The 25936-nt window shown below is 38.4% G+C and overlaps 1 protein-coding gene across 4 annotated transcripts in view; it reads right to left on the bottom strand.

Annotated features, from left to right (window-relative positions):
- The window catches only part of POU2F1 (POU class 2 homeobox 1), a 150144-nt gene that overhangs the window by 43103 nt on the left and 81105 nt on the right, over positions 1 to 25936 (bottom strand). For all 4 annotated transcript variants that reach the window (XM_072993986.2, XM_072993987.2, XM_072993988.2 and 1 more), the window contains exons 2-3: positions 16506 to 16574; positions 6612 to 6703 (exon numbers count right to left, since the gene is read on the bottom strand). In XM_072993986.2, the coding sequence (XP_072850087.1) occupies positions 6612 to 6703; positions 16506 to 16574 (161 nt within the window). The remainder of the gene's footprint in view (positions 1 to 6611; positions 6704 to 16505; positions 16575 to 25936) is intronic.

Genomic DNA, 25936 nt, shown 5'->3' with positions numbered 1-25936 from the left:
TTGTGGGGGCCATGAAAGCAAATGAAGAATCTATCTTTCTGTAGGATTTAGTCCTGCCAGTAAAAGGATAGGGCCCTCCTGACATCCAAAGTATGGAACATATGCTCTAGTGGAGACAATGGGGATTTAAGGAAGGATGACAAGATAATGGGTTGATTGATATGAAAATCAGAAACCACTTTGGGCAGGAAGGACACATCAAAGTACAGTGTCACCTTGTCAGGGTGAAACTGGGTAAAGGGTAGATCGCATCGAAGGGCAGCAAGTTCACTAGCCCTCTTTGCTGACATGATAGCTACAAGGAACGCTGTTTTACAGGTAAGTAACTGCAGGCTTGAAGATGACATGGGTTCAAATGGTGGATTCATTAAGGCGTTTAGCACTGTCTGGAGAGACCATTGTGGTACAATACGCTGATGTTGTTGAGTCCCTTGAGGAATTTCTTGACAGTAGGTGTGAAAATAGTTTCGCAGAAGGGGAGATGTCAGGTTGGTGGGCAACAATGGCAGAAATGTATACCCTCAGAGTGGATAATGACATGCGAAGTTCAAAGAGATGGAGGAGGAAGGTAACTAAGGTACTAAGTGAAATAGGTACAGCAGGTAAGTTCTTATCGTTGGTGTACTTGATGAATGATTTCCATTTACAGTATTTTTATATAAGGAGAGAGTTGAAGGTTTACGTGCCCGTTGTAAGACTTCCATCACCTCTGGGATATCTTCCATGCTGTAAGATTGAGAGAGGTTAGGTTTGGATGGTGGATCATGACTTGATTGAGAGTCAGAAGATCCGGGATTAGAGGAAACTGGACCCAATCTGTGGACATCGATTTTAGGCGAGTGAACCAGGGCTGTTGGGGTCAACTCGGGGCTATGAGGATCGCATGAGCCTTGAACTGTCGAATCAGAATGATTGTACACTGCATGAGTGGTATCGGTGGAAACAGATAAAGGAAATCCTTGGACCAGTCCACCATGAATGTGTCCCCGATTGAGTGGTTGTCCGACCTGGCTCTGGAGCAGAATATTGTGCACTTGCAATTGAGTCTTGTTGCAAAAAGATCGATTGATGGAGAGCCCCACTGACGGCATAGTTGACAGAATACGGTATCGTTCAGGGACCATTTGTGTGTTCCCGATGGTAGACTCTTCACATAGACGGCTGAGGTGGTCCGCGAGATAGTTGTCGTCTGTTGTAATACGGACTGCTATCGGAAATATTTGGTTTTGATAGCACCACTCCCATAGGTTGACAGCAAGATATAGAACGGAAAGGGAATGAGTGCCTCCCTGCTTGTTGACATTAAAAAGTGCTGTCGTATTGCCTGTTGCTAATTGTCCCTTGATGAGTGGGAGAAAGGCATTGATAGCTTATGATCGTAAGTAACTCCAGGTGGTTTATGTGAAGAGTCTGTTCTTTCTTTGACCACAAGCTGTGAATTTTGTGATGCAGGCAATGGGCCCCCCATCCAGAAGGGCTGGGATCGGTAGTGACCTGTATCGTGGGCTGAAGGGGCGAAAAGGATCAACCGGTGCATAGGTTTGGAAGGTAGGTCCACCATGTAAGTTGGGTGGCTAGCTCGTCCGTGACTGATAGCATCTTGATGTGTGAGTGTGGGTCTATCGTGGGATCAAACGGGGCTAGAAACCAGGATTGAAGTGGTCTCATCTTGAGTCTGGCATGAAGTATCAGCAATGTTGTGGAGGCCATGAGGCCAAGAAGGCGCTGTGCATGATGTGCAGACACTGTTTGAAGAGGTCAGAATGAGGCAATTGACTTCTTTATTTTTGCAAATCTCTCATGAGGGAGGAAAGCTTTTGCTTGTGTCGAATCTATCTCTGCTCCAATAAAGGTGGCTGTTTGTTTCGGTTGGAGATGGGACTTTTCCAGGTTGATTTTGAGTCCTAGTTTCTTCAGTGTATGTAGGGTGGTGTCTCTTGCGGCTACAGCCTTGTGGTATGATGTTGTGACTATCAGCCAGTTGTCAATGTAAGGGTAGATGTTTATACCCTGGAGCCGTAGAAAAGCTGCAACCGGTGCCATGCATTTTGTAAAAGTTCTTGGCGCTGTAGAGTCCAAATGGGAGGTAACAGAATTGGTAGGCAGCATTGTCGAAATAAAAAGAGAGGTATTTTTGGTATGAAGGGTGTATTGAGACGTGAAAATAGGCATCCTGTTTCTCCTCAGCCCAATCATTTCTCAGGCTCATCCCATGTGTCGCCTCGCTCGACCATGCCACTTCCTGCTGCTCCTATGCCTACCGCCCCTCTACCCCGAAGAGGAAGAGGAAGTTGAGGCACATCAAGCTTGAGGTGGCTCCGGCTCAACCAAAACCGTTGTTGCTGCAGTACCCATTGAGGCTGAGCGGCTCTGGGCTTCAGGGCTTCTTTCTGCGGGCTTTTGACCCAGCAGCCTTTATGTTTTAATTTATCCCACTCGTTATCATATTCGTTTGAATGTATGTATTATTTTATTTTTATCGTGTTTTGATATTCTGCTGTTTATCTTGTTGTTAGCCGCCCAGAGTGGCCTGGTTGCTAGATGGTGCGGGGTATAAATCTAATAAATAAATAAATTTTAGAAAAGTAGGCTGCTGTCTTTGAAAATTCTGCAACTGTACAATTTTAGTCAAAATGAACCTGCATGTTCCTTGGCTTACCCACTGAGATGTTATTGATGACTCAGCAAAATCCTAAACAACCTCTGATTTAAAATCTAGTTAGCATATGAAGTTTAGATCAGGAAGCTACTGTGTACTGTTAGTGGGAAGGTATACTCAGCATAAGGCACAGACAAGGCCTTTGAATTTTCTGTCCACTGTTGGATTTTGTCTATGGATGAGAATAAAATACATGCAGTGCCACACATATCAACAGTCATGCACTAGGATGAGATTGTGCTTTGTTGAGGAATTCACACAGATGGTCCACAAGGTTGATATTCTGCAGCAATGTGAACTGAAGACATCATCTGAACAATGTTCCCAAGTTTTAGCCATCTGCTATGTGTAATTAAAAAACAACAACACCCGGCAAGAAACAAAGAAATATCCAAACAAATTACTGATTTCCAATATTACAGTACTTTTCTCTCCCAGCTGACATACCTTTATTGTCTGTATGTTCATCTCATTTGGGATAGGGGATATCTAAGAAATCTCAATGGGGTCAGGAAATACTAGAAACAGCACATTAAACCCTTCCCTGAACCCTAACCACAACTAACCATATTGCTGACAGAAAATGGCCTACAGCTCAGTGAGTAGTTTTTTCCTAACATAAGCACATGAAGCTTAATACTGTATAAGTTCCTTCAATGCCTACAATCATGCTCACCATCACTTTCACTAACTTGTCTACCACCACCTTTTCTCTGCAAACACACACTACATTCCATTATTCCAGCATTACTGAGCCTTATAGACCCCAAATAGAAGCAGGGAGAAAAAAGGGTAAAATCTATGCAATTATGTTGTTTTGTTAGTTACAACTGTCTATCCTGCACATGTTTACCAGGAGCTCCCAAGGCTGCTAACAGCAGTATAAATAAAGTGGATGATAAATTATTAACTTTATAATGGCAGCAAGGAGACTGTCAACTCCTGTTTTCAGGCAGCAACTCCCATAGTCCATCATCACTTGCTATTCTGGTGGTAGCTACAGGGAACTATAGGCCAAAAACATCTGGAATACTTCAGGTACTCATGATTAGCTGCATGAAAAAAGAAGCATAGTAAAGTTTTTTTTCCCAAAACCATGATACTTGGAAAGCATTTGATTATTAGAATCATATGATTACCCAAATTCAAAATCATAATGAAATAATATTTAATTAATAATTTAATAACATTAAATCATAATAAAATAATATTGCTTTGATATGCTACTATAATGTCGAAGAAGTTATACACAAGCCTCCCACAATAAAAATTTCCAGAGTCCAGGTGCCACAATGTATACTACACATTTGTTTGTTTAATATGGTTTGTGCTCTGCCACCCTCCCCATGGAGCTCAAGACAGCTACAGTAAATACACAAATCATGAATATAAAACAAATTAATTCCAAACATTAGTCAACCTTAACAAGCAGTTAAAAACAAATGGGGGGGGGGAGAGAGAGAACAGCATTTTTTAAATTAAAAACTCCTTTTTGTAGCATTCCAGTTTAACTGTCACACTCTCGTTTGAATAAAATGATTGTTGCCTCACAACGGACTACCAGAGGATATGGGATTGGTACAGAGTCTAATGAGCAGAGATATTACCAATCCTACAACACTTGTAGTTCCCATGGAACTTAGGAAGCCCCACCTACTCTCTCCTTTTGCAAGAGCCGCAGAAAACATCACGCTGGGTCTCAGGTGCGTCTACTGAAACTCCTATAAGGACTTGGTGGTTTTTTATTTGTTTGTTGGGTAATTGTGAATTGTGGTAGTTATAGTGAAAACAATAATGAATTGTAGTAGTTATAATGGAAACAAAACCCAAAACCTCATGCTGACAACTAAGGCTTATGTCACTGCGGAGAGATCACATCTGTAGGAATGGGAAAAGCTGGCATCCTAGCTTAAGGAGTAGCTAATGCATGTGTTGCCATGGCCAAAATCTGGACATAGATAACAGGGATTAATGCAGGACTACACTTAAAACTCTGAACTTGACTCTTCAAGCAAAGCATGATCGTTTCCAGCATGGATGGAGTTCCTATTCACTAAACTGCCTTTCAGTTGATCAGGAGCACTTCTGCCTTATCCAAATTCAATTTCAATTTGCTCACTTTCACCCAGTTTGTTACTGTCATCAGACACTGTTGTGCAGCTAGAACATCTCCCTTAGATTTACATATAAAGAAGAGATGGATCTGGGTGTCACCAACATGTTGATAAAACTGAATCTTAAACCCTCTTTCTTGTTTCATGTATATGTTATATAGTATGGGGGACAAGAGAGAGAAAAGGCAGAAAGGCACAAGCAGTGGATATTATGATTGATGATACTGAAAGGCCCAAGAGATGTAGCAGAAATACCAAGGCCACCCTCTCCCATCGAGTTCTCTGTACAAATAGTCCACTAAGACAACCACCACATAATCATACTTGAAGCAAAACCAAAATGGATCTAGATAGCCTGTTCCATCCAGTGATATCTGAGTGGAAACACCACCATATGTTCCAATATCTTGTCCAAGAAAGGGCAGTTGAAAACGCTGTGTATTGTTTAATACAGTGAAGTTCAGGAGGGGTATTTCAGTAGAGAGCTCATCGTTATCTCTTTCATCAACAGAAGAACTTTGTCTTGTTGCAAAGAGGTATTCCACACACTCTTTACCTCTTACTCAGTCTGCCAATTCTCATCCAGAAGACTTGTATATGCCACTAAGGGCAACAATTAAGAACAGGCATGATGGGTCTCAACTCTCCAAGGATCACTATATCCTTGGGCTGTACAAATGGAGAAGTATCCATAAGCTTTCTCTTATTTTGATGTAACAAATTCCAAGAGGGTATGATTGTTTCCACTCAAAGTTTCCACTATTTCCATCTCGTTCACAGTTCTTTCCTGCTAATGTTAACCACAGCCAGGTCAGCTCACCTATCAAAATGTTGCTGCTGCTTTTACTCAAGGTAATTTTCAGGAAAAAAAAATTCTTGCCATCCTGCAACCTCCACCAACTTTCCCACAGTGAAAGAAATTCCATAGGAGGCTCTGGACCTTCTGAGAAGAGGAACACTGTTGAACTGGAGATGTTTACTTTCCAAAAAAGCTGGTGACATGATAATAAGTAGCACTGCTGGAATTCTGCCATCAACCTACTGACTTGAAGCATACATCATCATCTAATTTGAACATGTTAAGTACAGATGGAGCTTGTTATCCTATTCTCAATGCAACTGTAAAAACACAGTCAAGGATTTACCTTAATCAAACTCATTTAATATAGAATAGCTCATTTACACAACAGATCTAAATTCAAGCTTGTGTTTGACAACAGATGTACATAAGGGAGAATGACCCTTAATATCATATGTCAAATTTTTTAAATAGAAAAAGGACTGAAATTTTTAAAATGCAATTTCATTTCAAGCTAGTTTACAGAATTTGAGACCAGTTTATATGTAATAGGATCTAACAATATTTAGGTTTACAGGTATGGTCAACTGAAGATGTTTCACACCTTTTTAAAAAACCACATAAGTATTTCAGCAAATTGTCAAATTGTCACATTGATTTCCTTGATGCATGAAATAATTTACCTTACAGTGTTATCTGTTAAGACTAAATATTTGTGCACATACATATATGTACAAATGTGTTTCCCTCCACAGGGCCATATGATACACCAGAAAATATGGAGCCTATCTCACCCTTTTAATGTTTAAACACAGGACACTCTACTGTTCTTTCCATTACTTTGGTAAGTTCTGCTTTCCTCCCCATACTGAGTAAAGTAGAATTTTAAAAGTCTGTATTTCTAGAGCTTGCTATGCTTGAGATATGCTATTGGAACAAGACATTGACCTCATGCTGCTCCGTGCCTTTTATTAGGCACAGAACCACTCCTTCAGTAACTCCTTCTAAGTTTCAGGGGGGATAAAAAGCACATGCTTACCTGATGAAGGCCAAGGAAGGCCTGGGCCGTAGAAATTGCCCCTGCAGCAGGCACAGTCTGTTTCTGAAAGTCCAGGCCATTTGTCTGTGTGCCTGGAGAAGCAAAAGTAGTTACAATTTATTAAAATTCTGCCCAAAGGCCAATTCAGAAAGCTCTGTAGATACATTTTCAACTCTGTTGCTGATGCTCTGAAATGGCAGTTTGGAGATTACAAACATGAAACACAATCTTTTCACCTTATAGCCCCTTTGAGCCACAAGTGATCAACTTAGAATATCTCTTAATAATATCTATTCATCCAAACCAATCATACTTAATGTTATTCAATATATCCAGAACACAGATAGAAGCCATTGTGAAATCTTCAGAATGCTATTTTCCTAAACTCACGATGATTATGACTAATTCTAAATTTGGGTTTGATTATACAAAGGAAGTCTATGGAACAAAGATGTAACAAAATCAGATGAGTACAAAATTCAAGGAACACAACAGCAGCGTTTATTATTTATATTTGACATACATCTTGACATAGTGGTGGTTGTGTTGGAGTGTTTCCCTGTATCAGGGAAGCTGTGAGCAATGCTGTCAGAAGGCTAGACTCTGTTATGCGTCTGGACTTCTAGCAGGATCACTCAAGCTCAGAAATCAAAGATGCACCCATCCTCTTCAGGATTTAATACTCCAATCAGTAAAAGACACTTTATAGTTCCAAAGGTGATAGAGGTGAGAAAATTCCTAAAAGGCAGCTACCAGGCAGCAACAGTAGTGGAGGATGTCACTGGCAGAGGAGTTTTCACAGGTTATGGTCCTGAAACCCAAGCAATGGTAAACAAGGTCTGAATATTTTATAACTTGAAAATCATATGAGAAAATCCAAATTAAACAAGAGATAGTGCTGAAGGATAAGAATCCCAGGTTGGAAGGCACTCTCAATCAGTTACTTAGGAATAGCAAAGGACAACTATAAATAGTGCTGCCACCTAAAGTAACTAGACTAATTATGCATTGCCATGTGGATTCTTGTCAGGCTTTAAAGTTTTAATCTGTAAACCACCCAGAGTCGTGTTCACACTAAAGGAGTGGTATATAATCAATGAATGAATCTATCAAATAAATAAATAAATAAATAAATAAATAAATAAATAAATAAATAAATAAATAAATAAATAAATAAATAAATAAACAAACAAACAAACAAACAAACAAACAAAGCAGACACAGCATCTAGTTGCTAGTGTGTACTAAGATAAAAGAAAATCCCAATCCTTCACAGCACATATAAATGAAACATAAAATGTGAGTAATATGACTCAACATAAACTCAAAATGATAAAACAATAAATGTAATGTTTAAATACAGCAGTACTTGTTGCAAGTGAACTAAAGTTGACTGGAGTACAATATTTTCAATCAAACAATCACTAAGTTTTTTAATCTGAAAATGCGAAACTCACAAACTGTGCTTCTAACAATCAGGCAAGATGTAGCATAAGCTATTAGAGACTATAATGCAAAGTCCAACCAAATAATATCAATCAGACTTCTTGGGAAACTATCAACACAACCATCATTCAAGTCTATTCTGCTGAAGAAGAAATTGGAAACTTTTATGTCAGTGTTAAGGAGGAAATTGATCATACAGCAAAACAGGACATGCTTATAACAGATGACTGAAACACAAAAGTAGGAAATCAAACAGAAGAAAACACTGTAGGACAGTTTTTCCTAGAAGTCAGAAAGGAAGCAGGACAGCCAGTCACACAGTTCTGGGAAACCAGCAACCTGTTCATTGGCAGCTTGGTAGACAAAAGTATTTATGATAAGTGACCTGGAGAAGGGTTGTGAACCAGAGTTGTCAAGGCCGCAATATAACCTAAGCTTGCTTGTGCATGATTGTTCTGGAAGCAGACAAGCGACTTGGATAGAACAAGAGTGAAAAGTGAAAATATATAGGGAAGACCCTGGTGTCATAAATGCATCACTTTCAGAGCTAAGACCTGCTCCCACTCTGCTGCAGTACACTTTCTATTTTGTTGAGAAGCAAAGAGATCTATGTTCAGTGCACTCCCTCTGTGGTTAGGAGTAAGAAGCTGCCATTTATGCACTTAAAAGAAAGATGGCTCAGGACATCTGCCAGAACATTCTGCAAGGCATGGCACTGGATGCAACAGTCTTAGAGGTGTAATGTGAGGCAAAGTGGAAATAATGAACACATACCAACCAATTTGTTTATGTAGCATATGACAGTTGTCTATGACCATTTCTACCATACTCTTATGAATTAAGATCTCTTAGTGAATACATTAAGATCTCAAATGTCTGCAAAGCCTTTAAGACAGCCAAAAATTCAAGTATATTTATGTGAAATAGCTTTTCTTGAGGCCCCTGTGCCTTAACATGTAGGTTGTAGCAATGTGCTCCTCATCCTGTAGTGGAAGCATCTGTGGTAATTTGTACATCTGGTCAAGGCTGTTGGACCAGATTGGTCCACAGCAAGACTGATAAAAGAAATCCACCATCGCAGGTCCCAAGGCAGTCCTGAAAGGAGGAACAGATTTCCAATCCCTACTTAAAAATAAGTGACAAAGCAACCAAAGATGATGAAGTTGCAGGTGGGCAAAGGAAGTGACCACCATAATAGATGCCATCAAATCCCAGAAAAGCTGTATGATCAGAGTGGAAGACTGGCAATGGTGAGCCACACAGGGTAACGGAGGGAAGAGTCGGGAGGAATGAGGGAAAAAAGGAGAAGTCTTGTATGGTGAGTGAGGAACATGGGAGTCAAAGGCTTAGAGGACTGGGGTGCCTTTTTGGAGGTGGTAGACAAATACAGATCCTATACCAATGGTAATGTTACTTTAGTGAACTGCTTTGGTGTGAAGGGTAAGAGGCAGACACATTATCTTGCTTTCTGGGATAAGTTTCTTCCAGTGAAGATTAAAGGAATGCTGAGATGGGTTTGGGGGCAAGACCCATCTTTCTTGCTATTAGTTGGCTTTTCACAAAAGGGTCCACAGTAGGATCAATTTTGGAATTAAAGAAAGGGAAGATCCTTTAGATCTAGCCTCTTCTATGATGGAATTTATCTGATGCAGAGTTAGTTTGTGAGCTTCCACATGGAAAAATATGGCACCTGCCTTATAGCCCTCAGGAAAGTAAGAAATGCTTCTGTTTTCCCATAAAATATATTGATGTGCAGGCATTGCTGCTTTGTAGTTGCCGATCCAGACTGCCAACAAAACTGAGGAATAGACACAATGACCAAAGATATCTGGCTTGTGCCCCTCTTTATCCCCTGGGAAGTAGGGGTACTGCCTCTACCATAGCTGACAATTTCTGGGTGCTGAAAAAAGGAGGAAAATTTCTTAATTTACCTGAAAGTTGACAAAGGCTGAATATAACTGAACTCTAAAGCTCGGTAATTCCCTTTTGGAACTGAAAAATAGGAGCAGCAATTTCTGTGATATCATTCATTATATATAAATGGCCAACAGAGTAACAAAGCACTGCATTCTCTAGTGCAGTGGTCCAACCTTTTCCCAATCCTTCGTTGAATGTGCCAACAATTTTTGTTTAAGCAAAATGATGTTTTCAGTCTCTTCTTCTGGCATGGGATGGATTCAAAAAGCTATCAGATTCCGAGCTTGGGAAAGCTCATTTTATGTAGTGGTCCAGTGCTTCCTTCTTCTGTATGCATTCTGGCTGAACCACTAAGATCTTGTTTCCAAATGTAAGTGTGTTTTTGGTGTTAACATAAGAGATACTACAACAGGATATAGTTTTGTTCCCAAATGGGTACATTTATTATCAGTTTGAAAGTTAGCCTTGGAACAAAGCCCATGCTTTCTCCTGCAAATGATATTCAGATGGCAATTTCATAAACTAAGGAAACATCCAGAATAGGTCTGAGATGTTTTCTTTTAAAACTGTGTGTTCACTGTTGTACTTAAGTTTTATATGATTTCTGACAAAGGAAGATTCCACATTTTCTATGTGTTTTCACTTGAACTGAAGGTACTGATAAGCAGTTAATGGGGTGAGAGTAGGGAGACCAAATAGGAAACAATTTTAACATACCACTTCTAATACCAGAGAAGTTTGCCTCTTTGTTATGAGCAGGGAATTTCACCTATGAAAAATTATGATAGACTGAAAAAATTCAGAAGTATCAAGTACACACATTCTGATGTTCTGTGAAGCAATGCAAGTGACATTTAACGAGTTGAGAAAATTCTTGTAGAGACGAACTGTGGATACAAATATACTTTTATAGTCAATAGCAATATTTGTAAGCAAATTAAAAATTGTATACAAAAGGAATACAATAACTTTAAGGTAAGGGTAAAGGTCCCCTTGACATTTAGTCCAGTCGTGTCCGACTCTAGGCTGTGGTGTTCATCTGTTTCCAAGCCATAGAGCCAGCGTTTGTCCGAACACAGTTTCTGTGGTCACGTGGCCAGCGCGACTAGATGTGAAACGCTATTACCGTCCCACCATGGTGGTACCTATTTATCTACTTGCATTCTTACATGTTTTCAAACTGCTAGGTTGGCAGGAGCTGGGACAAGCGATGAGAGCTCACTCCGTTTCGTGGATTTGATCTTATGACTGCTGGTCTTCTGACCTTGCAGCACAGAGACTTCTGCGGTTTAATCTGCAGCGCCACCACGTCCCTACACGTTATTATTGTTTTGACTTATATATTGCCTTGTGGTGCTAGAGCACTCTGGGCAGTTTACAACATAATAATGAAAGGAACACTTTGCCCCCCACCCAAGCGAGCTTGGTACTAATTTTACCAAACCTGAAAGGATGGAAAGCTGAGTCAACCTTAAGCTGGCTACATGAACCCATCAAGATCGAACTTGGGTCATGTGCAGAGGTTTGACCGTAGTGATGCAGTTTAAGCAATCAATATTAAGACTACCATCCTAAATTTTCAGCATCTTGAAGTGTATTTGGTCTCCAAATGCTGCAGAAGCCATTAGTGTTCTATACTAAGATACAAAAACTGTTCAAACTTGTTTAAATGTTGTGTTTAAACAGAAGTTACACATTTAGTGGATTTTAGTGATGCTATTAATTTATGTTTTTTGGAAATTAATGTATTTAACATTCTGATTTAAAGTGAAACCTTAATGCAGCCAGGATAACTGTTTAAGAATTCCTGTGAAAAAAAGAGATAAACTAATGCATCAAAACGCATGCATCATTCTTACAGCATTTAGATATTACATTAAAAAAAATCTTTTCCTGCATATCAGTGAAATCTGCATTTCAGAGTTTATTGACAGTTCATACGGAACTGAGATACATGCATACTACAATAAGTATAATCAGATCCTTATTTCACTCATGTGTCTTTAGAAGAATCCCATCAACAGCCAGAGTAGGACAATAAGCAACTATTCATAAATATAAAGGGCTGAATCCAGCATTTGTCCCTAATATAGCAGAACTCCTAAAATTGATAAAGATACACAAATATTCCATTAATTTCAATCATTCTAAATTAGTTGGGGTTAACAGTAGGTTAGAACTTTTAATAAGTATGTCTTGTCATATAATCTTCCAGGTCCTGAGATAATCTTAAAGGAACAATGTTGTATAGTAGATATCCAATCACACAGAAGTTTGTGCTGCATTCAGAAGATGAAAAGACTACTCTACTTCTGAGTATGCGATAAAAGCTTTAAATAGCCAGCCTTGACTGTGCAATTCTCCCACCAGAAGTATCTAAATAACATACAATTCTAGTCCTCTATCATGGCCACTAGCAAGAAACCACCAACATTTAGCAAATCCTCTTTACTGAAAAAGCAACATCAGTGAAGCCTATGGACTGAACTGAAGCCTCTCATAACACATAGGCATAAAGTGTTCTTACTCTTTTCAGAATCCTCTCTTACCCACTAATCAGAGATGTGCCATTGTGAATATAACTTATAAAAGACTGCACACTGCCCTAGTAATGGCAATGATGCCCATTTCCGATATGACTGCATTGAATCACAGTAGCAGATGCATTATCTTCTCAGACAGATTCATGTCAACCATGTTAACAGAGATTGGACTGAAAGGAACCCATAAGCATTCTCTAATGTTCCTCGGGCTAGTAAAAGGAAGCCTTACGGCACAAGTGTATAGTTAGGTAACCAATCTGTATGAACTAAATGAAAAATTAGATGGCTACTGCTCATTAAAACAGCAATAGTAGAGAAAATTAAGACTAATATCCTGTTGAAGTAACTATGCCCACAGAAGGTTGATGACAACTCCAAGGAGGGGGAGAATGCTGCTAATGAAAGACCTCCCTTCTCTGACATAGCTTCTCTGACTTGCAAAGAATCCCATATCAAATAGAAGCTGTGGCAGCCTTGGGATGGGAGGAGGAAGCTTTTCATTACTGAAAACTGCTGTTGCCAGAACTCTTTACAGGCAGGGGAAGATTTTCAGCAATGAAAGATTTCCTCTTCCCTTCCTGCAGTTCCCATGGGCTCCTTGCAGTGAAAGGGATTATTTGCAGGGCAGAAAAGCCATGGGAGAGATGTGAGATGTTTTTTATTGCTGAAAATCTCTCCTTGTGGGTGACAACATTACACTTGCAAAGGAACAGCTATGGCAGTGGGATTTCAGCCCACTACTCCAATTTAGTTTCTCTGCAAGATATAAGATAATAAAATGGCTAGCATAGTGTATCAAAGAAATCAAAGTATACAACAGTAATATAGTCAGAAAGCTGCAAGGGGACATTAAGTGCTTACAGTCCCTGAAGGCAAAGCCAAGCTCTTTACAGCAGCATTTTAGTAGCATAAGCTGCCAGATTCATAACATTATGTTTTAAATGTTATGTTGAACAGCATCTCATCAGGAGTAAAGTGCTGAATTTCTAAGATCTGCTTTCATCTCAGAAGCTGAAATCCTGTTGCTTAGTGAAATTATGCTAGAGTAGGCCGATTTGAAACAAGGAAACTTACAGAAGAGTTGGCTCATCAAAACAATGGGCCTAATCCAGTGTGACTTACTACACTAGGCAACAGGATTTAATCCAGCACAGGCTGGCCAAAACAATAAAAATAAGACACAGAGATTGCAGCATCATAAGTATATTCGAACCCACAAAGCAATGGATTACTGGAGAGGACCAATTCTGTGTGCAAAGAAAGCCACTTAACAATAACAGTAAAACCCACATTTTCTGCTAGTATGGATATGATTATTATTATATTATTTGTAGGCACCACATTTGGGAAATAGATGCACTGTGCACCTCCTGTAGGGGAAGAAAAGCAGTTCCATCAATAGAGAATCTGGGTTAAGGTACCACAAAAAAGCACAATCTTCCCAACATGTACACATTTCTCAAATTCCTGAGGTGCTAAGGAAAAGGAAATATTAAATTGATGTGTTATTAAGACCTTGGTACCTAACTGACTAAATTCAAAGCAAAATTAAACCCGTATACAAGCTTGTAGGTGAAGCCGCATATGAAAACAGAAGGCACATACCTAGAGTCAGAGCCACTGCACATCAAAAATGAAATAAAGGGTATGAAGGCACTGACTGGTGTAGGAAACCTAAGGCTCAAGAAGCATGGAGAGATTTACATTAGGAAACCTGAAGAAGTGGAATAACAGGAGGTAAAAGCAGGGGCAAATGGTCACGAACGGTTCATGAGGGATCACAATAGGAAAAAATTGCAACATAGCCCTCCCACCACCAACCTTGATGATAAAGCTAAAAATGATAGAAATCAGATGTAAGATATCTTTTGCCATGAAGTAAAATATTTTTCAAGCTTTTAAGAATCCGTCACTATGCCATTCAGCAATAGTGAAAAAGAAACTAAGAGCCCCTCGGCCCTTTTCACAGTCATGCTGATGCAGAACACTTTCAGGAGTAGGTATACAGGTCATTCTGGGCTCTAGAAGTTTCTGAAATGTTGTTGTATGTATGTGCAGACTTAACATTCTTCCAAACTGGATTATATATAAATCAATCTAATTGCCACCCACTGCACTACATACTTGAAAATTAATACATAAATTATACACATAAATATATAGACTATATGTGATGTTTTTATTACTCTGTTGATTTTTTGGCCTTTAGCTTCCATAATACCTCCAGCCTGATTGACTAGTAGACATCTTTACTGTAATAACCTGAGACCTCTAGATCTTTTTCCCCCTTTCTTTTTAACACTATTTTTCATCTATGTTTTAAAACTAATTTCAGGGAGATCTTAAAATAACTTTCCTACTGGAAACAGTACAGAGGGAGTGAAGTGAGAGGAAACTGTAAATGCATTAGTCTCAAACAAAACACTGACACTTAATTACCAACTGTTTAGGACACTGCAAACAGGTTATCAGCAACTGCAGTCAATTACTGAGCACTTATTTGAAAAAAACATTTTCTGAAGAACAACCAATCATATATCTTACTTTACAGTTTACTATAAAGAGATTAACCAGAATATACTTGTCATCTAACATACTAAAAAAAACTCAATTTTAAACATGCAGAAATACTATTGCAAATGAGACAATGTTTATCATCCAGAGTAAAAATGAAACATGATATGCCCAATGGAAATGGGGGTATAGTTACAATGTGGGAAAGAATAGAAAGAAATGGAAAGGATATACAAGAACAGATGGCTGCACAGAATCAGTAATGGTCGCAGATGTACATGCAAAACAGGTGTGCCATCTAAATGCCTCAAAAGAGCAGATCCTTACTTTCACCAATATAAATTACAAGCACTGCTTTAAAGATCAATTATTTTATATTTCAAAGCATGATGATATATTGAAACAAAGCAAAGACATTGATGCCACTGATAAAAATATCAACATGTTAAGTTCATAAGCAGACACAGGACTTCACAGAGTATCAATGACAACAGGCTGGGTCAAAATTCAGCCTCGATCAAAATCCAGCTCGGGTCAACATTAAAGATATTTGTTGAAGCTATATGTATCCAGCCAGCCTGGGAGACTGACAATATCAAAGAAAGAAGTTAGAAGTAACAAGTAAAGAAAGCACTTAGAGCAGTGGTCCCCAACCTTGGGCCTCCAGATGTTCTTGGACTACAACTACCAGAAGCCTTCACCACCACCTCTACTGGCCAGAATTTCTGGGAGATGAAGTCCAAGAACATCTGGAGGCCCAAGGTTGGGGACCACTGACTTAGAGCACTGGTTCTTAACCTTGGGTTACTCAGGAGTTTTGGACTGCAACTCCCAGAAGCCTTCACCACCAGCTGTCCTGGCTGGGGTTTCTGGGAGTTGCAGGTCAAAAGCATCCCAGTAACAAAGGTTAAGAACCACTGACTTAGAGCACTAAAACACACATACTACAACACAAGTGATTGGCAAGTGGGAAGCAGTGGAGAGAATTCAACTCTTAGATTAAACTGCATTGCTGTTCTCGCTATCCCATGTTGCTCTTCTCTGGGAAAGGTGTCTTGTGGTACTTTCATGAACACCAGCAACTCAGGAGTGTCAGAAGCAGCTAAACAATGTTAAAAGTCACTTTCCTACAAACAGCCTTTGTGGTATGAGATTTAAAATGGGATTTGAACAGCATAAGCAAGAATCTGAAACAGGCCCAACCTTCCCCTTGGAGGGTTCAGAACACAATGAACAATTATTATAATCACTAAAATGCATTCACACATGATCATTGTGTAGATGCCATTCTGAACACAGACACCAACACTAAGGAAACAAGAGGTTGTGTGGAGAGTATTAAGGAATGAACACACAACCTTTTAAGGAAGAATAGTATAATAACCTGGACTAATTAAGGTGGGAAGAGAACTCTCTCTTCCAAACTAACAGAATTACATTTGGAAAATTGATCAAAACAGCAACTTATTATTACCTGTGTCCCCATCCCCACTCTCCATTTTTACAGGTTTACTTGTTTCTGACGGAGTGTTCATTCTTGAGTCTGCATTAGAAACAAAAGAGAAGGCATAATTAAGGCAAACATAACTGACACCCATCTTTTCTATGACATAGTCAAATATATACTCTTGCTCAAGCAAACTAAGTTGCTGGGTAGATATGAATCCAAGAAATCTCAAAGAAGTCTAGAGAATTATAATAATAACTATGTGCTGTTCAGTTGATTCTAACTTTTGGTGAAACTTTTCCATGGTTTTCTAGGTAGACATGACACAGAAGTTGTTTATCATTCTGGGGGCTCCCTGGAACTGTGCAGCTTAGCCATGTCTGCTTAGGCTGGCTCTTCTCCCGTGAGGCACACTGAGAAACTGAACTCCCGAACTCTGACTCTGAAGCCAGACACCTAAACCACAAGGAATCTCCACTTACTGTGGCAAAACACAAATCAAACAAAAATTTTAAAAGTGGGGAAAAGCCAGCTAATGATATTTGCAATAAAATTTAAAAAATTCAAAATACTAAAACAGATGGGCTGCAATGAAATGCTGTTTGGTTAGTATTTCCTCTTGAATTCAATGTTTTTGACTTATGGTCTATTTTGTTCAAATACAATTCCTCCAAATTTTGTTTAGTTTCTTTTCCACATCTCCCAGTGCTATCCACTCTTTTGTAATTTCGACTGATGCTGCCAGCTCCTCTTCTGAACAGCTGCCATGTTACTAGTGCATCTACATGCCATCACTGTATGATCATATCACTATGCTGTATACGTTGACTATTTAGGAAATGATTCACTGAAAACGGTATGGTGAAGTTATTGTGCAATGGCAAGAGAAGGCCACCAGCACTTAACAACAATATACTATTCATAGAAGTGGGAGTGGTAAACAGTGAGACACAACTTATCAATGAAGTCTTCAGAAGTGTTGAAACAGGATTAAAAGAAGGGGAAATCAATGACTACTGATAATATGTGGGAAATGATCCAAACTATTGAGAACAATGTTAACATAACTCTTGTATTTTCATTCACCATGGTCTAGATGTTTGCTGAACAAAAATTCAATCACTTTTCAGTTATAATCATATCAGACCCCTTTCTGCAACTGAACTGATGCTTGTTAGTATGGTACTGAAGAATGCCACTGCTATTGCCAGCAGATTTATTCTCATTATAGAATACCACCCACTATTGGTCTTCTCCAACTGTGATAAGTCTCTTGAGTTTTTAATTACTGGAACCCACATAATTCATGTGCAGTAACATGCAAAATAAGACAGACAAAATGCTTAACAAATTTTCTCCCACAACACTGCACTAAATGCTCACATGGTTTGGATTTTTATTTTCATTTTTGTGACTATTACCTTTTGAAAGGGGTAGGCAAAAACTGTTTGAAAAAATCCCTGATTTTCATGCTTTTGCACATTCTTTGTTTGTCTGCTCGTAGTCATTGGTCACTTAACCTGCTGATGCACAACAATGACAAGTAGGAAGGCAACCTAGTGTAAAAGCATTGAAGACAGTACTATCTCACACTGAGAATATTAATGAAAATAATACAGTACAGAGAAATAACATTTGTACTTGGATGCTTAGACAGTTACTCAAATATTTTTCCCATCATGAATTTTCACCAAGGTGATAACTAGCTGTATGTGACAAAGAGGTGGCATATCTCACAATACATTCTCCAACTGATATTCCACCAAACAGTTCTAAAACATGACTGAAGAAAATTGAGAATAAGGAACAGTACAACTATCATTAATTAGAAAAAGTACAGAAAAAACTGCCAGACTAGGAGAATAGATATCCTCAGAAATTAAGTGACTAAAGACTGCATTAGAAATGCAGCCCACAATCAACAACCAGCAAAACAGGCAGATCCATCAGCAATGAATTACTGTAGATAAATAAAGATAAATATTGTGGCAGACAGGCAGTGAATCCTCAGAAGACATTAAATAACACATGGGGAAAATCTGTGAGTAAACACAAGCTCAATTACAAAACAGAATGCATAGGGGCAGCATATTCCAAGCTGTAAAGCATTTGAAATGTGCAGGCATCATACATATGGATTATTAAGAACTTGTATGTTTTCCAGTCTTGTACATAGTCAGCAATGAGGATTCCTAAAAGTAATCATCATCGTAATACAAACTGTCTTGCACCCTTACTAAAGTCCAGTATTTAATGGTTAGAACTAAGTTACTGTTCTTTACAAATAAAACGATTAAAAATTAAAATTGTCATGAAAGTATAGACTGATGCATTATTTACAATTAAGTCAGAATCAGAATTGAAGCATAAAAGGTATATGACTGCTAAATGTTATATAAGCATTGTTAATACGAAAAAAGTATACTTGTCACACCTTAGTTCTGAAAGACATTTTCACCAGGCTCACATTTGCAATAATAAGCATGGAAGAAAAATTATTTAAACTGCCCTACCAACAATGCACAACTTGTTTCTGTTTATTATGCATGTTATTTTCTACATAACAGGGAGTCATATTACTCCTATATAACAATTCACCAAACAATCAGAACATATGGCTCATGCTGTGAGACAAATATATTCCTGTAAAATATCATCTTATTGATTACAATCCTGGAACTTAATGAAATATACTATTTTAATCTGAATATATGTGTTTGTGTGCACACGCACATGCATGTGTGCCCAATTAGCTCTCACTGAATATAGCTGCATTATAAATACTGAATATAGATGCTAAGGTACAGCAAGTAGTAATGACATACAGTATAGATACTCAGTTGAATAGGCTTTCCTTGGCTACTCCAAAGCTTTTATTATTTAAAAAATGTTAACTATAAGTATTGTAGCTGACTATAGTTGACTATATACTCAAGTATATACTGTGGTATATACTTAAGTATATACCACAGCTGAAACGAGGTAAAATCATGTCCATCGAAGTATTATGCTGTATGGTAATCTTTAGAGACAGATTCAGTATGATGCACTCTCTGCTGTATCTTGAATACAGTCACAATGTAGACAGTGTGCTAGAATCTGTTAATTGTACTTCAAACCAAGAAAACAAATTTATTTTTTCACAGTAATTAGGACTCAATTGCCAGAATCCCATATATAACATGATAAACTGTCATAATGGAATTCACAACCACAAGATACAATGGTAGCCACTAGCTTAAATAGACGTTCAAAAAGATTAAGTCATGGAAAACTAGATCTGTCAACTGCTGCTATTAGTCATGATGATAATCAAATAGTACCTCCACAAATCAAAGCATTTTATCTCTGATTCGTCTGCACAGGGGAGATGCTTCTACCCTTATTATCTGCTTGTGACTACCCAAAGACATCTGACTAACTAAAATTGGGAGTAGAATGTTGCAATACAGTATGTTGGAACAAGTTCCACTAGTAGGAACATGATCACATACAGCAAGGCAACTGCTATGATCTAGACCGTATTTAAAGCTGAATGAACGAGTATGTACTGTCAAAATGTAGGGTGCAGCTACAAGGCATGTAACTTGTTTACCAGATATTAAGCAAAGTAAAACTTCTTTCTCATGTTTTTTAAGAAACTGCATGTCCCTCCCGCCTGCATTTTTTCACAAATAATGTAAGACTTAATTTGCAGTGACAACAGGAAAACTGCCATAATCACAAGTATACATATTTAAATGAAGTAAGGACTGAAAGCACCAGGTGTACTACAGAAGTCATAGTCTAACAAGCTTCTAGATTTAGACTTCCTTGTATTTTAAAAAGATCCTTAACCTCCCAAGGCCAACTAGTCACAGAATTATCAATTTCAAATATATAGAAAGGGGGATTAATTTGACAAATCAAGAAATTCAACTACTGTTTGTCACAGTGTGAGATTAAGATCTGTATGTCACTAACTCATACAGAATTTACTAACAGGTGGGCTTCTTCTATACAGCATTGTAACAAAACAGACAACTGCATTTTGAACTATATACATATAATGGACAATGCTTTGTATTCCTAAACAAATGGAGAGTCCGGTTTTGCACTGCCATCATTTAAAAATAACTGAACACTGTAAGTGTGTTGATTATCAACTGCAAAATTCTAAAAATTAAAAAGCACGAGATTGAAGAGTACAATTTGAAAAATATCGAAATGCATTAACTTTAAATACATGTTTTAGCAAACATAAAAGGATATTAATAGAGGTTCAATAAGACTGAACAATGGCAGCCAAAACAAGATTTAGAAACCAACTTCTATTGCTGTCAAAAGTCATATGTCTACAGTTTAAAATTCCATACAAGTCCACATTAACACTGAAAAACTCCAGTCCTTCCAAAGCTTTAGAGCAAGATTGCCATGAATAGAGGAAAAATGTGCTGCCACTGAATCCCTGCTAGTCCTCAGTGTTTCAAATACCTCCCTCAATCCTGCGTATGTGATTAAGCATCTATGCATAGTCAATCTTAACAACCACTATTTCCATATTAAACGCTTGCACAAGTCACTTAAACTGGTACCCACCTAGAACGTAGTCACTGCAGTCCAGCATTGCTGTGCAATCCTCTGCAGATTGAGATAGTCCAAAGCGGGGGCGGGGGGGGGGGGAGATGTCCTAAAATACAACCTACACTACTACTCCTAACAGAACAAGAAACGGAGGGGTGGGGATAGGAGAAAAATAGAACTTCAGTTACACCATAGCAATCCTTAACAGAAGAGAGAAAGTTCAGCTGCTCTGTGGAGTTTTAGTCTCTCCTACTAGCTGTGTCTGACATTGTCAAGGCGACTGAAGCATGAAAAGTTCCCTTTTTTTTAATAAAATAGAAACAAAGATTGCAGCTGGCAGTTTCCATAATGAAGCTTAATCAGTATGCGCCTGATTAGGGCCTTATGCAAATCTCCCCTCGTTAGCACAGCAGCCAGCACTTTGAAGTCCATGAACAATTCATTTGCAGAGTACACTGAAAGCGCTCCCTGCATAATTTAAATCATGATATAAATATTTATCAGCTCATTTGCATATTAATTGGCAGTGCATGAAGGGAAAAATTATCTCCCAAGTGCCAGCATAATAATTAGAGAACAAAATGAAATTTCTTCCAATAGCTTTGCTTCTCAGACCTAACTTGAGCACAGTACCATGGGGAAGTAGGGAGGGGAAAAAAGCAAGACAAAATTCTGTTTAAATGCCACTGAAATGACATGTACAAATTAGAAACAACTCTATAGACTTAAGCACCTTTAATCTTATTCCTGCTGGCAACAATGACTTTAGTAATAAAGGAGATTTGGAAAAGCTTTTTACACAATCCAAATAATCCCAAGAAAACAATTAGCAAGGTAGGAGCTGAACACAGACCTGTCTAACTTGCACTTATGTGATATTTTCAAAATGTGTTGCTTGACAACTGAAGAGTTTCACAAAGAGACAAAAAGAACTTCATCCAAGAAGAAGTAAAATAACTTTTGGTAGCAAAAAGTAAACAATTCATCTTCATGGTTTTGCAACAAATCTGATCCCTTCTGTTCTCTCATGTGTCTCAAATGAAAGTTGCTGAATCAACGTTACCTCTGTATTGCACAGACAATAACCATTTCTAAATGAGTTCAATTTTATATTACAGTTGTAGTTCTTGGACCACTCTGGCTACTCAGGATCTCCTGTGCAAAGGATTGCATAACAGTAGTTTGAGACTAAACAATTAGGAAGTACTTATCAGGAAGGAAGATCATGGTCGTCTGAAGAAACCACATAAAAAAGGTATACCAAAAGATAATGTACCTCTATAAACAAACCTGCCAATTTTTAAAATATATCATACATCACCACAAATTGCTGAACAGAGCAAGACACTGGATTACTTATAACATTTTGAATGCAGACTTTCACTCCTACACCAGGACTTCTCCCTGCACTCCCCATCTGTTCCGTGAAATCTTCCTTTGGATCTGATTTGGGATTTCAGAATACAGCAGGCAGGAGGGGAAAACCTGTACTACTGAGTTTCCATTCTCTTGGTGAACAGGCAACAACAGATACAACCTATCAGTTACTAGGACTCTTCCATATTCTACAATATTGTCTTTCTTCAGAAACAAATACAGATGTGTCTCGCTTAACGATGTTAATTCGTTCCAGCGAAATCGCTGTAGAGCGAAAACGTAAATTAAAAATAAAAAACCATTGAAACGCAATAAAACCCAGCTTAATGCGTTCCAATGAGCTAAAAACTCACCGTCCAACGAAGATCCTCCATGTGGCGGCCATTTTTGGTGCCTGTATAGTGAGGAATCCATTCCTAAGCACAGCAGGGGGCCATTTTGAGCATCCGGTGGCCATTTTGAAAACCCGACAATCAGCTGTTTTGATCGTCGTAATGCGAAGAATCGGTTCCTGAAGCAGGGAACCGATCTTCGCAAAGTGGAAAAAAACCATTTAAAACATCGTTTTGCGATCGCAATGCGGGATAATCGTTAAGCGGGGCACAACTGTACTGTAAAGCTGTTTATGTTGGACTGAGTAGGAAGGAAAATTACATTGTCAAAACAATTGATTTAGACTTCCTACAATTAAGAAATGTGGAGGGTTTTTTAAAATGTATTTGAACATTTAATAATCTTTATTATTAAATAAAATGGTGCATTGGGTAAATTGTAATACTATAGTCATGCCTCTGCTCACAACCTGAGTTCAATCCTGTCAGATTAGGTAGCTGGCTCAAAGTTGACTCAGCCTTCCATTTTTCCAAGGTCAGTAAAATGAATACCCAGCTCGTGGGGGTGGGGGTGGGTTTCTTTACATAACTACTTTGTAAACCATCCAGAGAGTGCTTTAGCACTATGAGACAATATGTACAATATGTAAGTCAAAACAACAACTTAATATTTAACGTCACACTCATTGCTGTAATCATGTACAACAGTGGTTCTTAACCTTTTTGAAAGTAACGCCCCCTTGAGCCATTGAGGAAGTTATCATTGCCCCCCCTCCCCGCAGTGATTGATTGATTATTTATTTATTTATTTATTTATTTATTTGTTTGTTTATTTATTTATTTATTTAAGACACTTAAATCCAATGACCCCTGAAAACAAAATTAAATTCCAAGAAAATGAAATGACCCCCAAAAAGTAACATTTAATGATTTAGTTGCAAGTGAATTTTAAGACGCAAAAAGAAATATAAAAACGGCATAAAAACAAATGCAGGAACTAAAAATTTCAAGACAAAAAGTCTGAAACTAAATTAAAATTGGAGGAAAATATATATTCATGCACACTGTAAAAAGGCTGCAGCCATCTTCACAGGTTTGGCTTGCTCCAGCGCCCCCCTACCGCCCCCCTTTTGCTCCAGCGCCCCCACGCTGCCCCTTTTCGTTCCACCGCCCCCCTGAAAAATGAAATCGCCCACTGGGGGGCATTATCGCCCACGTTAAGAACCACTGATGTACAAGATAACTGGAATAAAGCTTCTTTGGAGTCACTGAAGAAAGACTAACACTATTTCTTCAGCTCCACAGCATCCCCAATGCAGACTGCTGCTTTTATTCTGCCATGTGGAAGTAGTGTTGTTGGCTATTCTAGAACTGCTTGGGGGAGAAGCAGTCTTTAGTAGCATACAAGCAGAGGCCTTATTGGTTTGTGCACCCATGTTTTAGGGCCTTATCTGAAATTTATGTTAATCAAGCCACTTATGAAAAGTTATCTATGCAGACTAAGGCCCTACCCTACCCAGGCTCTTTACACTGCTAAGAATTCTGAAAGGGTCTCTCCTCTCTAAGTCTCTCTCTCCTTAGATCAGCTAGAGAAATTGTGTGTGTGTGTGGGGGGGTGTTATGGAAGGAAAACAAAGGTCCTAGAGACCTTAAAGTCTCTTTGGGATAAGGCAACTACATTGCATTATGGAAAATAAGTGAATACAACAGTCATCTTCAACAGTTTCAGCAAAGCTCAATCAAGAGTTTGAGATGAAATATTATCAACACCACCCTTTTGTTCAACCTGAAACTTTAGACATTGAGGATAAAGGATCAGTGAGATGGTTACATCTATCAAGTTAGACAGAATTGCTTATTTCCAAACAAACTGGAAGGCCTTCATTTTAGGTGGCAGCAGTTTTGTTAGTTTCAAGCTTAGGGCAAAAGTGTTACTACCAGTAACTGAATAAAGAACAGCTACCGCTGGAGTATTTTCTCCTTATAAACAGTTGAGCAAGACAAGAGACATAATAAGGATCACATACACAAGCTGATTTTTTCCATGTTTTAATTTTCTGATGTAGACAGAAGATTTTCAGTCAGAAGAATATTTAGCATGTTTTCTTCAATAATATCTAAAATAAAAATAGCCAGTATTTTAAAGATATCTTTCAAATGGCATAGTTTCAACTAACATAGTTTTCTATTCTTGTACTGAATGAATACATATCTAATTCCCATACTGAACATATTAAAGATCTCATAGTTCTCAGGTCTCTGACGTATTTAAGATTTTATATACTGTATATCTCTAAATAGAGTTTAAAGGTTTATGAAAAATCATTAATTATAAAGTAAACTAGCCTTTCCTTATCAGTATCTATACCTATCAGTATTTTCTAGTATTATTGTCTACGAAAGGAAGTTCCCCATTCTTCAACTTGCATACAAAGGTTTCAAGCTGGGTATGTTTTTGAGTACTTCTACAAAGAACAAGGAATAATCAATTTTTGCTTTGCTAGTTGGGGCGAACATATTTTCCAACAACTCTTTCTGTACTAATCTCTACTGCCTGGTGAAAAGTGAATGCCATAGTTTAGGTTCATGTAGGGATTCTGAAGTGCTACTTAGATGGTGATGATGATGATGTCCTGTCAAGTCAATTCTGATTTATGGCAACCATTTCCCATAAAGAATACTCAGGAGTAGTTGACCATTTCCTTAGTCTGGAGGTGCTCTGGGATTATGCAGCTAGTCCAAGGATGCACAGATTCACTCTTCTCCTAGGAGGCACAGTGGAGAATTGAACTCTCGACCTTTGGTTCCACAGCCATACAGCCAACTCACTGAGCTAGATGCAGTATCATCATATATGAAATACGACCGCGTACTGTTAAAATTCCTGGGTACCAAAGTGACCACTAAACAATCTAGATGGTTAAAACACTACATTCTACTTGTTTATACAACTTTAGGAACAAAATCCCATACACATTTCTTTCAGGATATTCTCTGAGAGAAAAACTCCAGTAGCTTTGGAAGTGTGTGCTTCAGGTGAGATGAACCATGTGAGCTCATAGGTTTAACCTGCGGTGCCACCATGTCCCTTTATTAGCTCATATTTAGATATATACTCTCGGTGAATTTCTGAGCTCACAGGAAAGGGATACTTTCCTTGGAGTGGAACTTAACGTAGTACTGGAA

This window comes from Pogona vitticeps, chromosome 3, assembly GCF_051106095.1.
Source record: "Pogona vitticeps strain Pit_001003342236 chromosome 3, PviZW2.1, whole genome shotgun sequence".
NCBI lineage: Eukaryota > Metazoa > Chordata > Lepidosauria > Squamata > Agamidae > Pogona > Pogona vitticeps.
This window is presented reverse-complemented; position numbering and strand designations above follow the sequence as displayed.